Source organism: Tachyglossus aculeatus, chromosome X3 (assembly GCF_015852505.1).
Source record: "Tachyglossus aculeatus isolate mTacAcu1 chromosome X3, mTacAcu1.pri, whole genome shotgun sequence".
Lineage (NCBI taxonomy): Eukaryota > Metazoa > Chordata > Mammalia > Monotremata > Tachyglossidae > Tachyglossus > Tachyglossus aculeatus.
In genome coordinates, this window is record NC_052099.1 from 14021454 (window position 1) to 14035121 (window position 13668).

A 13668-nucleotide genomic window follows, 5' to 3' on the forward strand; every position below is an offset into this window, starting at 1 on the left:
CGGGCCACTGAATGCTGTCCGTGATCACCATCGATTTGCGGAAAGCGAAAGGCTCCTGGCGGCCGCCTCGGCCTTCCGTTCGTCGGGATAGCCTCGGAGCGGAGGAGGAGAGCCGCGTACGCCTTCCGAGTCCCGCTTCCTCTTGCGGTCGAGGTACTTGGGAGACCGAGAGACCGAGGAAGGAGGTTGACTCTTCTAGACTGTGAGCCCCTCGTTGGGTAGGGACCGTCCCTAAACGTCGCCAGCTTGTACCGCCCAGGCGCGTAGTCCGGGGCTCTGCCCTCGGTAAGCGCTCGGTAAATGCGATCGAAGGAGAGAAGGGACGGCCCCGTCCGTCTCGGAACGGGTCGGCTTCCTCCGATCTCCCGGCCCTCCGTAGGAAACCGGGTCGCTCGGCGCTCAGACCGAGGCGTTGACCCAAGCCGCCTCGGACTCTGTAACCTCCCAGCGGCCGAGGCCCCCGTGTCGCCCGCCGCCGTTCCTCACGGGGCGGGCCCGGGAAGTTCTCCTCCGGTCAGCCTCGGGTTACCCGTCGCGTCGCCGCTCCCTCCGTCTTGGAGGCTGGCACGACATTCCGGTAGCCGATCAAGTCGCCCCTCGTGCGCGACCTTGGTCTCGGGCCTCCCGTTCGGGGAGGCCGTCGCCCCGCCCTCTTTCCCGCTCCTTCCCTTCGCCAGACTCCGCGAGAGACAAGGTCGCGCTCCATACGCACCTCCTCCGGGCTTCCTTCCCAAAGCCCGGAGTCTTCCGGATCAGTCAGGAAGCAGGGCACGCTTCCGGTCAGGCCCCCGCCGCGGCCCCTTGGGTCCCCGGCTCCTCCTCCGGCCTCCCGGTTCCCGAAACCTCGCGATGGAGCCCCGCTCTGCCGGCGGGATCACCCGGGGCGTTCCGTATCCGCCTGAGGAGAAGCAGGGGTTGCGTACCGCAACCGGGATTCTCCGGAGGTGTGTACGCGGGCCAGGTGATCGGGACCCCCGCCCCCCAACACGCAAACACACTCTGGGCTGTCTTTGGCGGGGCTTTAGCTGGCTAGGGAAGGGGCTGGCCTCCCTAACGTCCCTGGGAGATTGCGCTTGACCTTTGTCCTGGTCAAGCTATCCTGCTCTTCGAGGACGCGGCCCCTCCGTGTTTTGCCAAGGAACGGTTCGGAAGGTATTCCGGAGTGGCAAGCGTGTTTACACCCCCTTGGTGCGATTGGGTGGCGGTAAGTAACCCCCCCGTTGGCTCCAGCAGGTCTCAGCTCGCCCGCGCACGCCGTACCGGTCGCCCGCCCGCGTGACCCGAGCCCCCCGCCCGGGACCCGGGGGCCCTGAGGACCGTGTTTTCCTTTTCAGTTACGTCCTGAACGAATCCCAGGCCCGCCAAAGCACGCCCTCGACCCAAGGCTCTGCTTCGACCAGCGCTGCAGGCGTGGGGATCCCTCAGCCGCCTCCGGGGATGAGCTTTTACGCGGCTAAGCGGGTTATCGGAGATAGTCCGTGGACGCCTGAGCAGCTGGAGCAGGTACCACGAACTGCGGGTGCCAAGGAGAGGGGGCGGTGGGCGGGGGTCCCCCACCCTTCGAGCCCCCGTTGGAAGACTCCTGGCTTGTCTTCGAATACCGCGGGCCTTTCCGAACGCCGAAGTTGGCCGCTGTTTCCCTCGAAACGGTGCTTTGCACGTAGTGAGCGCCTAACAGATGCCATCAAAAAAAATACAAGTTCCTCCTAGGAATTAAAAAGCGGTCAGTAGGCGTTTGATGGATTTTGGGGGGAGACGTGGCCTAGTGGGAAGCGGCCCGGACCCTGGAAGCCAAGTGGCGGCTCTGCCTCGTGACCTTGGGCAAGTCGCTTCTTGGTCCCTCCTCTCCCTCCTCCGTGAAACGGGGGCGCGGGGCCCGTTCTTCCCTCCCGGGTCTGCGCACGCCCCGATAGCGCGTTTCCACCCCGGGGCTCGGTACAGCGCGGCGAGCGTCTCGGAAATGCCGCCGTCGTTACGGGCGCTCGAAAAGCTCGCGGCACGGAAACGCAGACGGGGAGCGGGGAAATTCGGAGGTCTCCTCAGTTTCCTCCGCGCCGGAAGACGGCTTACCGCGGGGGCTGACGCATGGGGCCATTCCAAGGAGTTGTGAGGGGGCCGGTTTTACCGAAAAAGAGCCACCTCACCGTGCCTCTCTCTGATCAGACTCCTGCCAGCCGGCCGTTGGCCTGTCATGGAGGGAGGCTTTGCGGCCCGGTCTCCCTCAGCGAGGCCGGAGTTGCCAGGGAAGCGGCGTCTTCTCCTAGGCCCTTCTCTCTCGTAGGCCCGAGAGATTAATGATAATAATAATAATAACGGCATTTATTGCTATGTGCTTAGCACTGTTCTTCCCAAGCGCTTAGTACAATGCTCTGCACACAGGAAGCGCTCAATAAATACGATTGAATGAATGAATGACTGAATGAATCCCCCCCCGCCTCACCGCCTTCCCCTCCCCACAGCCCCCGTATATATGTGTGTACAGATTTATTACTCTATTTATTTTACTTGTACACATTTACTAGTCTCTTTTATTTTGTTAATATGTGTTGCTTTGTCATCTGTCTCCCCCTTCTAGACTGTGAGCCCGTCGTCGGGTAGGGACCGTCTCTATATGTTGCCGACTTGGACTTCCCAAGCGCTTAGTACAGTGCTCTGCACCCGGTCAGCGCTCAATAAATACGATTGAATGACAATGAATCTCCCCGCCTCACCGCCTTCCCCTCCCCACAGCCCCTGTATATATGTGTGTACAGATTTATTACTCTATTTATTTTACTTGTACACATTTACTAGTCTCTTTTATTTTGTTAATATGTGTTGCATTGTCGTCTGTCTCCCCCTTCTAGACTGTGAGCCCGTTGTCGGGTAGGGACCGTCTCTAGATGTCGCCGACTTGGACTTCCCAAGCGCTTAGTACGATGCTCTGCACACAGGAAGCGCTCAATAAATACGACTGAATGAATGACAAGTGGCGGGGCCGGGATTTGAAGCCCTGACCCCGGGCTCTTTCCGCTGAGCCGCGCTGCTTCTCGCCCGGGCGTCCCGCGGCCGGAGCGGTCGCCCAAAGCGGGGTCATCAGTCATCAATCGTATTTATTGAGCGCTTACTACGTGCAGAGCACAGGGGTCCTGGCGGAATGGGCGGTAGCTCTGTCTTTCTCCCCAACGCAACAAGCGCAGAGCTGCGGGGCGGGGACGGCTCGCCGGGAGACCCTTCCCAAGACCCCTCAACTGGGAATATCCTTAGCCCTTCCGAGAAGCGACCACGTAACGGGCCCGAGAGCCCAGTGGATTGCAATTCCCGAGGGCGGCGACGGCGTCTTCCGCTTGACATCGCTCTCCGGGCGGCCGAATGAATTAGAAGCAAAGCCCCGCCGCGAGCGAGCCCGGTTCCGGCGTTCGCGCCGTCGTATTTGCCGAGCGCTTCCCGCGTGCCGGGCACCGTACCGAGCGCCCGGCAGCCGGCGGGGACGGTCCCTCCCCGGCGGCGGGCTCACAGCCCAGCGGTGACGCTCCGACCGCGCCGGGCCTCCGGAAAGCTGCCTCCCCGGACGCCCGGGATTCCGGCTTTTGAGGGCGCGTGGGTTTCCTTGGCTCCCAGGTTCGCCGACCCTTGTTTTTCTGTTTCCCTTGTCACCAGTGCAAATTGGGCATAGTGAAATTCATAGAAGCCGAGCAGGTGCCCGAACTCGAAGCCGTCATACACCTAGTCATCGCCTCCAGCGACACGCGGCACAGCGTGGCCACGGCTGCGGACTTGGAGCTGAAAAGCAAACAGAGGTAAAGGCTGCTGAACCCGCGCGCGTTCGGTGGCCGTCCCGGACGCAGTCAGTCAGTCGGCCGGATTTATTGAGCGCTTACTATGCGCGGAGCACTGTCCTAGGCGCTTGGGAAGGCCAAGTTGGCGACGTCTCGAGACGGTCCCTACCCGACAGTCTAGAACCCGAGAGGCTCCCGACTCCGGGGACTCGTTTTATTCTCCAACGTGACTGCCTCGGTGGGCTCGTTTCCCTGAGTTGTGTGGGTTGCGTGTTATTTTGGCCTCTCGAAGGCCGCCTCAGAGCACTTCTGGTTTGTGTTTTAAATGGCGCAGTTTTCCAACGGTCGGCCCCTAAAATCCAGCCGCTCTCCCACACGCGCGCTCGGTAACCGTGGCTAAATTAGGGCCCGTTTTGGCCGGGCGGCATCCGCTGTGGGGCTCCTGGTGCCTCGCTTTCGTAGAGGAGCAGCGTGGCCCGGTGGAAAGAGCCCGGGCTTCGGAGTCAGAGGTCAGGGCCCCGCCGGTTGTCGGCCGGGTGACTTTGGGCGAGCCGCTTCACTTCTCTGGGCCTCGGTTCCCTCCTCTGGAAAATGGGGATGGAGACCGTCAGCCCCCCGCGGGATCACCCGCTCACCTTGTAACCTCCCCTTAGGGCGCTTAGGACGGTGCTTGGCACATAGTAAGCGCTTAATAAACGCCATTATTATTATTTGTTCGGCTGGCGTTTTCTACCTGTCGGCGGTATTTATTGAGCGCTCACTGTGTGCTGTACTATTACTGTTATTAATATTAATATTACTATTTAATAGTAATATCACTATTGCTTTCACTGTACTATTATTATTTATTATAATATTATATTATATATTATATATTATTATTTATTACTCTACTTGTACATATTTATTCTAGTTATTTGATTTTGTTAATATGTTTTGTTTTGTTGTCCGTCTCCCCCCTTCTAGACTGTGAGCCCGCCGTCAGGTAGGGACCGTCTCTATATGGTGCCAGCTTGGACCTCCCAAGCGCTTAGTCCAGTGCTCTGCACACAGGAAGCACTCAATAAATACGATTTAATGGATGAAATACTGCAGAGCACTGTACTATTACTCTATTATTATTTATTACTCTATTTGTACATATTTATTCTAATTATTTGATTTTGTTAATATGTTTTGTTTCGTTGTCCGTCTCCCCCCTTCTAGACTGTGAGCCCGCCGTCGGGTAGGGACCGGCTCCTTGTGTTGCCAAGCGCTTAGTCCAGCGCTCTGCACGCAGGAAGCGCTCAATAAATACGATTGAACGAATCTCCGCGTTGTCTGGGAATGAGAGCACTCGATCGGTGGTGATTCTCCGGCTCTTGCCCCGCGCGGAACGCTGTGCCGACCGCTCGAGCAGGACGGAGATGGCAGAAACGTCCCCTACCCACCGGGGTCTTACAGTCTAGAGGGGGAGACGGCCAGTGACGGAAACCCACAAATTACGGCCCGCGCCGTGACGGAGCGGATGGTTCAAGCGCTTAGTACAGTGCTCTGCACATAGTAAGCGCTCAATAAATACGATTGATTGATTGATTCAGTCCCATTTCGAGGCAGAAACGGGCCCCTCAACCAGCCCCGGGAGGGAGGATTATCACAATGGACTAAACCGGTTCTTAAAAGCCTCGCGATCCTTTCGACTCCAATGGGAAAAGAGAGGATTTTGGCTAATTAAATCCTTTACCTGTCGCTGAGAGTCCAATAGGGAAAGAGAGGATTTTGGTTAATTAAGTCCTTTACCTGTCGCTGAGAGTTAAAGTATACGTCTCGCGGATACGTTTTTTTTTTTTTTACTGCCAACTAATCGATCCTCTGGATCCTTGTACTTCCCAAGTGCTTAGTACAGCTCCGCACACAGTAAGCGCTCAACAAATACGATCGATTGATTGATTTGACTGAGAGTAATGGGCTCGGCATTCGTAAAACGTTAAATCGGGTAGTGAAGATCCGTTTTAACTCGCGTTCCGACTTTCCGTAGCGTGATCGACTGGAATAATCCTGCAATCGTTAACAAGATGTACAAAGTGTACCTGGGGGATATACCACTAAAGACGAAGGAGGTAAGTCTTATTTTAGTTACGGCCTTTCCTCTTCCGAATGCGTCATGCTCAACCCGCTTACGGTTGGGGTTTTTCCTCTCTCCCCGCCGGGGCGGATAACGCCGGCGTTTCCGTCCGAATTACGCAGCGGGGGAGTTTTTAATTTTACGTCCGATTTGCGGTGCGGCTGGTTTTCCCGGACTCTGCCAACAAGGAACGCGCTCGGTCGTAGAAGGGTCAGAAAGGGATTTCGAAAGCCCAGAGATGAATTCGAACGCGAACGTGGCGGGTACTTCGGCCGTCCGTTGCCGTAGACCGTCTCGGAGAGGAGTCCGGTTGGGAAAACGGCCTCTCCCTAACTCCGTGTCCCTCCCGTCAGGGCGCCATCCTGAAACCGGAGTTGAAGCGGGATCCGGTCAGCACCCGGGTCAAATTAAAGATCGTTCCTCACCTTCTGCGTTCCAGGCAAGCGGCCGAAACCTTTCCGGCTAACATTCAGGTACGGGGCTCTCGCCCGAGGGGACGGCGTGGTCCCGTTTCCTCGTCAAGCCGGGAAAGGGCCGCCCGAAGGCGGGGTGGGGGCTCCTCGCTTCCCCTCCCGGCCGCGGCGGAAGACGAAGCGCGGAAAACGGGAGCCCCCGGGACACCCGGAGCCGCCCTCAGGGCGGGCGGAAATTTCGATCTCGGGGTGCGCCTCGCGTCGACGCGGGGGGAGGCATTTGGAAATGCTCTTGCCGGCTGTGGCCCAGAGTGAAATGCTCGTTCTGGGCGCGGTGGCGGTCATTTTGAAGCTCAGAAGGGAATTCTTTAGTTCGTTCATTCATTGCCATATTCATTAATAATTAATTAATTAATTAATAATAATGACGACGATGATGGCACTTAATTATCAATTAATTAATCATTAATGATAATGATGACATTTATTATCAATTAATTAATTATTAATGATTATGATGATGGCATTTATTAAGCTTACTGATGATGATGATGGCATTTACTAAGCGCTTACTATGTGCCAAGCACTATTCTAAGCACCGGGGAGGTTGCTCTGCGCACAGTAAATGCTCAATAAATACGATTGAATGAATGAATGAATGAATGAACGCAAGGTGATCAGGTGGTCCCACAGGGGGGCGCTCCCGGTCTTCACCCCCATTTTCCAGATGAGGGAACTGAGGCACAGAGAAGTGAAGTGACAGCTGACAGAACCAGGACTTGAACCCGTGACCTCGGGCTCCAAAGCCCGGGCTCTTTCCGCTGGGCGCAGGGCACTGTACTAAGCGCTTGGGGAAAATACAGTACAACAATCCATCAGTCACATGTATTTATTGAGCGCTTACTGTGTGCAGAGCACTGTACTAAGCGCTTGGGAAGTACAAGTTGGCAACTTATAGAGACGGTCCCTACCCAACAGTGGGTTCGCAGTCAAAGACAACGGTAAGCCTTCCCTGCCCGCGGCGAGCTGGCAGTGTAGACGGGGGGCGGTGGGGGGGACGTCGAACGTTCTCCCGGTGCGGGGAAATGTTTTCTGGGCCGCTGTTTGAACTGTTTGAGTGCCCATTCTTAGGAAAAGCGGGCTTGAGCGGCTTTAATATCTCGCACCCTCAGTACGCCAGGCATTAGTCCGAAAATCTCCCGGGCCCCTTGAGGGTTCCAAGGAACGTTTTTGGAACGAGAAAACGTTCAGTCCATGTTTGCCCACTCTTTCTAGGGCCTCCCCCCGGCTGTTCGCCCGTCTACCGCCGCATCAAACATCTTCCAGGCTGTGAGCCCGCTGTCGGGTAGGGACCGTCTCTATATGGTGCCAACTTGGACTTCCCAAGCGCTTAGTACAGTGCTCTGCCCACAGGAAGCGCTCAATAAATACGACTGAATGGATGAAGGAACGCTCCCGTTCTTAAACCGGCAACCAGAGACGCCCACAGCCCGACGGCGGTGTAAATCCCGGGATCAAGCAGATAATTAGAGGAGCAGTGTGGCTCAGTGGAAAGAGCCCGGGCTTTGGAGTCCGAGGGCCTGGGTTCAAATCCCGGCTCTGCCAATCAATCAATCATATTTATTGAGCGCTTACTGTGTGCAGAGCGCTGTACTAAGCGCTTGGGAAGTCCAAGTTGGCAACATATAGGGACAGTCCCTACCCAGCAGTGGGTTCACAGTCTAAAATTGTCAGCTGGGTGACTTTGGGCAAGTCACAACTTCTCTGGGCCTCAGTTCCCTCATCTGGAAAATGGGGATTAAAACTGTGAGCCCCCCGTGGGACCGCCTGATCACCTTATAACCTCCCCAGCGCTTAGAACAGCGCTTTGCACATAGTAAGCGCTTAACAAATACCGTCATTATTATTATTATTATTATTATTATCCCGGCTCCGCCAACTCATTCATTCATTCATTCAATCGCCGTACTCGAAACGATCTTCCGCTTATTTTTATTGGGAAAAAAAAGATGGGGGCGGGGGGGTCTCATCACACTGAGCACACAGTAAGCGCTCAATAAATACGATTGATTGATTGATTCAATCGTATTTATTGAGCGCTTACTGTGTGCGGAGCACTGTACTAAGCGCTTGGGATGTCCAAGTCGGCAACATCTAGAGCCGGTCCCTACCCGACAGCGGGCTCACGGTCTAGAAGCGGGAGACAGATGACAAAACAAAACATTAACAAAATCAAATAGAATAGATATGTACAAATAAAATAAAATAGAGTAATAAATCCGTTCAAACGTTTATACATATATACAGGTGCTGTGGGGAGGGGGAGAGGAAGGAGGAGGCATTTGGGCAAGTCACTTCACTTCTCTGGGCCTCAGTTCCCTCATCTGGAAAATGGGGATTAAGACCGTGAGCCCCCCGTGGGACCACGGGATCCCCTTGGAACCGCCTCAGTGCTTAGAACGGCGCTTTGCACGTAGTAGGCGCTTAATAAATGCCATTATTATTATTATTATTATTATAACGGCGGGCGCCTAGCTGCGTTTTGCATTTCTCTCCGAGCGGTCACGCTTTTCGGAGCCGCGTGACCGGGATCAGGGGCGGGAGTTTGCGTTTCCCTCCGAGCGGTCACCCCTGCGAAGCAGCATGAACGGGATTAGGGGCAGGAGAAGTTAGCGGGATGAATGCGCGTCAAAACGACAAAAAACGCCGCGAGGAGGCCGATGTCAGCAGGAAAAGCTCACGTTTCCGGTGGTTCCTCTCTCCCAGGTGGTGTATGACGGCCTCTTCGGTGTAAATACAAACGCAAAACTGAGGACGCTGTCCCTGCAGTTTGTGCACCAGATGTGTATAGTGTAAGTGTCGGCGACCCTCGCCGCGGAGCTTTATTTTCATTTTACGGCCCGACGGTCAGCGTGGGGGAAGATGCGTTGGGCTCGCCCCGCCGTACTCGGAACGATCTTCCGCTTGTTTTTATCGGGGGGAAAAAAAAAAAATGGGGGCGGGCGGGGCGGGGGGGGTCTCATCACACTGAATTTTCCAACTGGCTGCTTGGATTTTTACTGAAAAGGGAATTTTCCCCAGTCGTGTGCTCCGTTGCTTTTCTTCCAGATGTCCAGACGTGAAGATTAAGCCACTGGGGCCGATGCTTTTAAATGGCCTCACCAAACTGATTAACGAGTATAAAGAGGTGAGTGGAAAAGCGTTTTTTGGGGGCTGTGCACGTAGTAAGCGCTTAATAAATGCCGTCGTGAAATGCCGTCATTCGTCTGCCCTCCCCGAAGGCGTTCCTTTGTCTTTAGTCGTGAGATGCCGTAGCGGAGTGTTATTTCCTTCCTTTAATTTAGTAGTGGGGAGAGCGGCGTGGCCGGAGCTCGGGCTTTGGAGTCCAGAGGTCACGGGGTCGAATCCCGGCTCCGCCACACGCCTGCTGTGTGACCTTGGGCAAGTCCCTTAACTTCTCTGTTCCCTCGTCTGTAAAACGGGGATAAAGACTGTCAGCCCCCCGTGGGACGGCTTGATCACCTTGCATCCCCCCCCAGCGCTCTGCCCGTAGTAAGCGCTTAACAAACGCCATCATCGTCATTATTATATTATTACGGTGCTGTCCACACAGGAAGCGCTCAATAAATATGGCCGTTCATTCATTCAATCGTATTTATTGAGCGCTTACTGTGTGCAGAGCACTGTAGTGAATGAATGAATGAAGTGCCGCGTTCCCAGTGGGCGGAATCTACCGTGCTAAGCGCTCGGCCTCCAAACGGAGCCAGTGCCGCGTTCCCTGCCCACAGGGCGCTTACCCTCGAGCGGGGGCGATGGAAATGCAAGTACCGCCAAAATAATCCGATAACGGGCCGAACGGACGCACCTAGGACGGGGTCGGCCGCCGGTCGGTCTTCCGTGCCTCGGGATGAACGAAGGAGTTCGGTCTTGGGCAGAGTGAGGTTTATAGATGGCGGGCGGGCGGCCAGATGGAGAGGGAGGGAGGGAGAGCGGGGCTGGAGATGAAGATTTGGGGCTCACCGTGGGCGCGCACCACACCGAGGGAGCGAGATCATCATCATCATCACCATCAATCGTATTTATTGAGCACTTACTATGTGCAGAGCACTGTACTACGCACTTGGGAAGTACAAATTGGCAACATATAGAGCCCTACCCAACAGCGGGCTCACAGTCTAAAAGGGGGAGACAGAGAACAAAACCAAACAGACTAACAGAATCAAATAAGAGATATGTACAAGTAAAATAAATAGAGTAATAAATATATACAAACATATATACATATGTACAGGTGTTGTGGGGAAGGGAAGGAGGTAAGATGGGGGGGATGGAGAGGGGGACGAGGGGGAGAGGAAGGAAGGGGCTCAGTCCTGGAGGAGGATGGAGGACTAACCCTTGAGGAGCCCCGACGGTGAGCGCCTTCTTCTCGGGCGATAGCTCGCCGTCACCGATAAGAGGCGATTAAATTAGGAAGTAGGCCCAATCTGAGTAGTGTGGACGGGAGGAGGAGGAGGAGTAGTGTGGACGCGAAGGAGACCGAGAAGGAACGGGAACACGGGAAGGGCACGCCTCGTGATTCCCGTGAGAAACCCTCTAAACCGCGCGGGAATTGGGGCGGCCGGTTCCGTTTCGTGGCCCTCTTCTCAATCAATCAATCAATCAATCAATCGATCGTATTTCTTGAGCGCTTACTGTGTGCAGAGCACCGGACTAAGCGCTTGGGAAGTCCAAATTGGCAACGTATAGAGACAGTCCCTACCCAACAGTGGGCTCCCAGTCGAAAAAGCGCTTCTCCCAAGCGCTTAGTACAGCGCCCCGCACGCGCAGTCTCGGCCGACCGCTTCTCGAGGGCAGGGAATGGCAGGGGCACCGGGGAACTCGGACGAGAGTTACCGGTGTGGAATATATGTATATATGTTTGTACATATTTATTACTCTATTTATTTTACTTGTACATATCTATTCTATTTATTTGATTTTGTTAGTATGTTTGGTTTTGTTCTCTGTCTCCCCCCTTTTAGACTGGGAGCCCACTGTTGGGTAGGGACTGTCTCTATTTGTTCCCAAGCGCTTAGTACAGTGCTCTGCACATAGTAAGCGCTCAATAAAAACGATTGATGATGATGATGATGTATACGTGTTTGTACATATTTATTACTCTATTTTACTTGTACATATCTATTCTATTTATTTGATTTTGTTAGTATGTTTGGTTTTGGTCTCTGTCTCCCCCCTTTTAGACTGGGAGCCCACTGTTGGGTAGGGACTGTCTCTATTTGTTCCCAAGCGCTTAGTACAGTGCTCTGCACATAGTAAGCGCTCAATAAAAACGATTGATGATGATGATGATGTATACGTGTTTGTACATATTTATTACTCTATTTTACTTGTACATATCTATTCTATTTATTTGATTTTGTTAGTATGTTTGGTTTTGGTCTCTGTCTCCCCCCTTTTAGACTGGGAGCCCACTGTTGGGTAGGGACTGTCTCTATTTGTTCCCAAGCGCTTAGTACAGTGCTCTGCACATAGTAAGCGCTCAATAAAAATGATTGATGATGATGATGATGTATACATGTTTGTACATATTTATTACTCTATTTATTTTACTTGTACATATCTATTCTATTCATTTGATTTTGTTAGTATGTTTGGTTTTGGTCTCTGTCTCCCCCCTTTTAGACTGGGAGCCCACTGTTGGGTAGGGACTGTCTCTATTTGTTCCCAAGCGCTTAGTACAGTGCTCTGCACATAGTAAGCGCTCAATAAAAACGATTGATGATGATGATGATGTATACATGTTTGTACATATTTATTACTCTACTTATTTTACTTGTACCTATCTATTCTATTTATTTTATTTTGTTAGTATGTTCAGTTTTGTTCTCTGTCTCCCCCCTTTTAGACTGTGAGCCCACTGTTGGGTAGGGACTGTCTCTATTTGTTGCCAACTTGTACTTCCCAAGCGCTTAGTACAGTGCTCTGCACATAGTAAGCGCTCAATAAAACCGATTGATGATGATTATGATGTATACATGTTTGTACATATTTATTGGGTAGGGACTGTCTCTATTTGTTGCCAACTTGTACTTCCCAAGCGCTTAGTACAGTGCTCTGCACATAGTAAGCGCTCAATAAAAACGATTGATGATGATGATGATGTATACATGTTTGTACATATTTATTACTCTATTTTACTTGTACCTATCTATTCTATTTATTTGATTTTGTTAGTATGTTTGGTTTTGTTCTCTGTCTCCCCCCTTTTAGACTGTGAGCCCACTGTTGGGTAGGGACCGTCTCTATTCGTTGCCAGCGCTTAGTACAGTGCTCTGCACACAGTAAGCGCTCGATAAATACGAATGATTGATTGATTGATTGAATAATAATCATCAGCGTGGCTCAGTGGCTTTGGAATCCGAGGTCATGGGTTCAAGTCCCGGCTCCGCCACTTGTCATTCATTCAGTCGTATTTACTGAGCGCTTCCCCGTGTGCAGAGCACTGGACTAAGCGCTTGGGAAGTCCGAGTTGGCAGCATAGAGAGACGGTCCCTACCCGACGGCGGGCTCGCAGTCTAGATGACTGGGTGACTCTGGGCAAGCCGCTTCACTTCTCCGGGCCTCAGTTCCCTCGTCTGGAAAATGGGGATGGGAAGGGAAGACCTCGGGGTACGATTTCAGTTTTGCCGGCAAAGTATTCGGCGTAGGAGGCGGTGGTCGCCCCGGGGTGCCGATCGCGGGCCCGGGAACATCCGTCCCGGCGCCTAAAGCCTCCGAGTTGCGATGGGCCGGAAGCGCGGCCGTCCGAAAGGAGCGTTCCGGGCCGAGCGATGGTTTCGGTTCCCGATGCCGACGGCGATGGTGGTGATGGTATTTTTATTTTTATTTTCAAGGACCCTAAACTACTGTCGATGGCATATTCCGCTGTTGGAAAGCTGTCCAGGTCAGCAAAACTGCTTCACGTTTCCCGTCCGCGTCTTGTCTGAGGGAGCTTGCGATTGCGTGGCGCACGGAGAATAAGGGTCTGGCCATCCTCCGGCTGCGGACGCGGTGTTTTTTCGAGGGGAGGGGGACGTTGTGTCCGCGCGTCCCCCTCGCGCCAAATTCCAAATGAGCGCGGGGCCGTAAGTCGTCAGAAAGCTTTTCCCAAGGCGTCTGTTTTTGTGCCAAGGGAAAACTAAGAAAAACACCCGCAGCCTCGGTGGCTTCACCTGCCGCTCCCTCGCCCGAGGGGGGGTCCCGCTTCCTCGCCCAAATTCCCTGGCTTTTCGCTATCGGAAGTGGGAAAACGAGGGCAACGTAGCAACCGCTGCCAGAAGCGATCCGGCGTCGTCCCCTGATTCCGGATCTGATCATTTTTCGCTGCAGCGGCTCTTCCGTTAAAACCGGGGAC

At 53.6% G+C, this 13668-nt stretch overlaps 1 protein-coding gene across 4 annotated transcripts in view; it reads left to right on the forward strand.

The window, feature by feature from the left end:
* The window catches only part of ECPAS (Ecm29 proteasome adaptor and scaffold), a 134197-nt gene that overhangs the window by 44309 nt on the left and 76220 nt on the right, over window positions 1-13668 (forward strand). For all 4 annotated transcript variants that reach the window (XM_038770203.1, XM_038770204.1, XM_038770205.1 and 1 more), the window contains 7 exons: window positions 1335-1503; window positions 3640-3779; window positions 5776-5857; window positions 6216-6335; window positions 9042-9127; window positions 9384-9462; window positions 13169-13218. In XM_038770203.1, the coding sequence (XP_038626131.1) occupies window positions 1335-1503; window positions 3640-3779; window positions 5776-5857; window positions 6216-6335; window positions 9042-9127; window positions 9384-9462; window positions 13169-13218 (726 nt within the window). The remainder of the gene's footprint in view (window positions 1-1334; window positions 1504-3639; window positions 3780-5775; window positions 5858-6215; window positions 6336-9041; window positions 9128-9383; window positions 9463-13168; window positions 13219-13668) is intronic.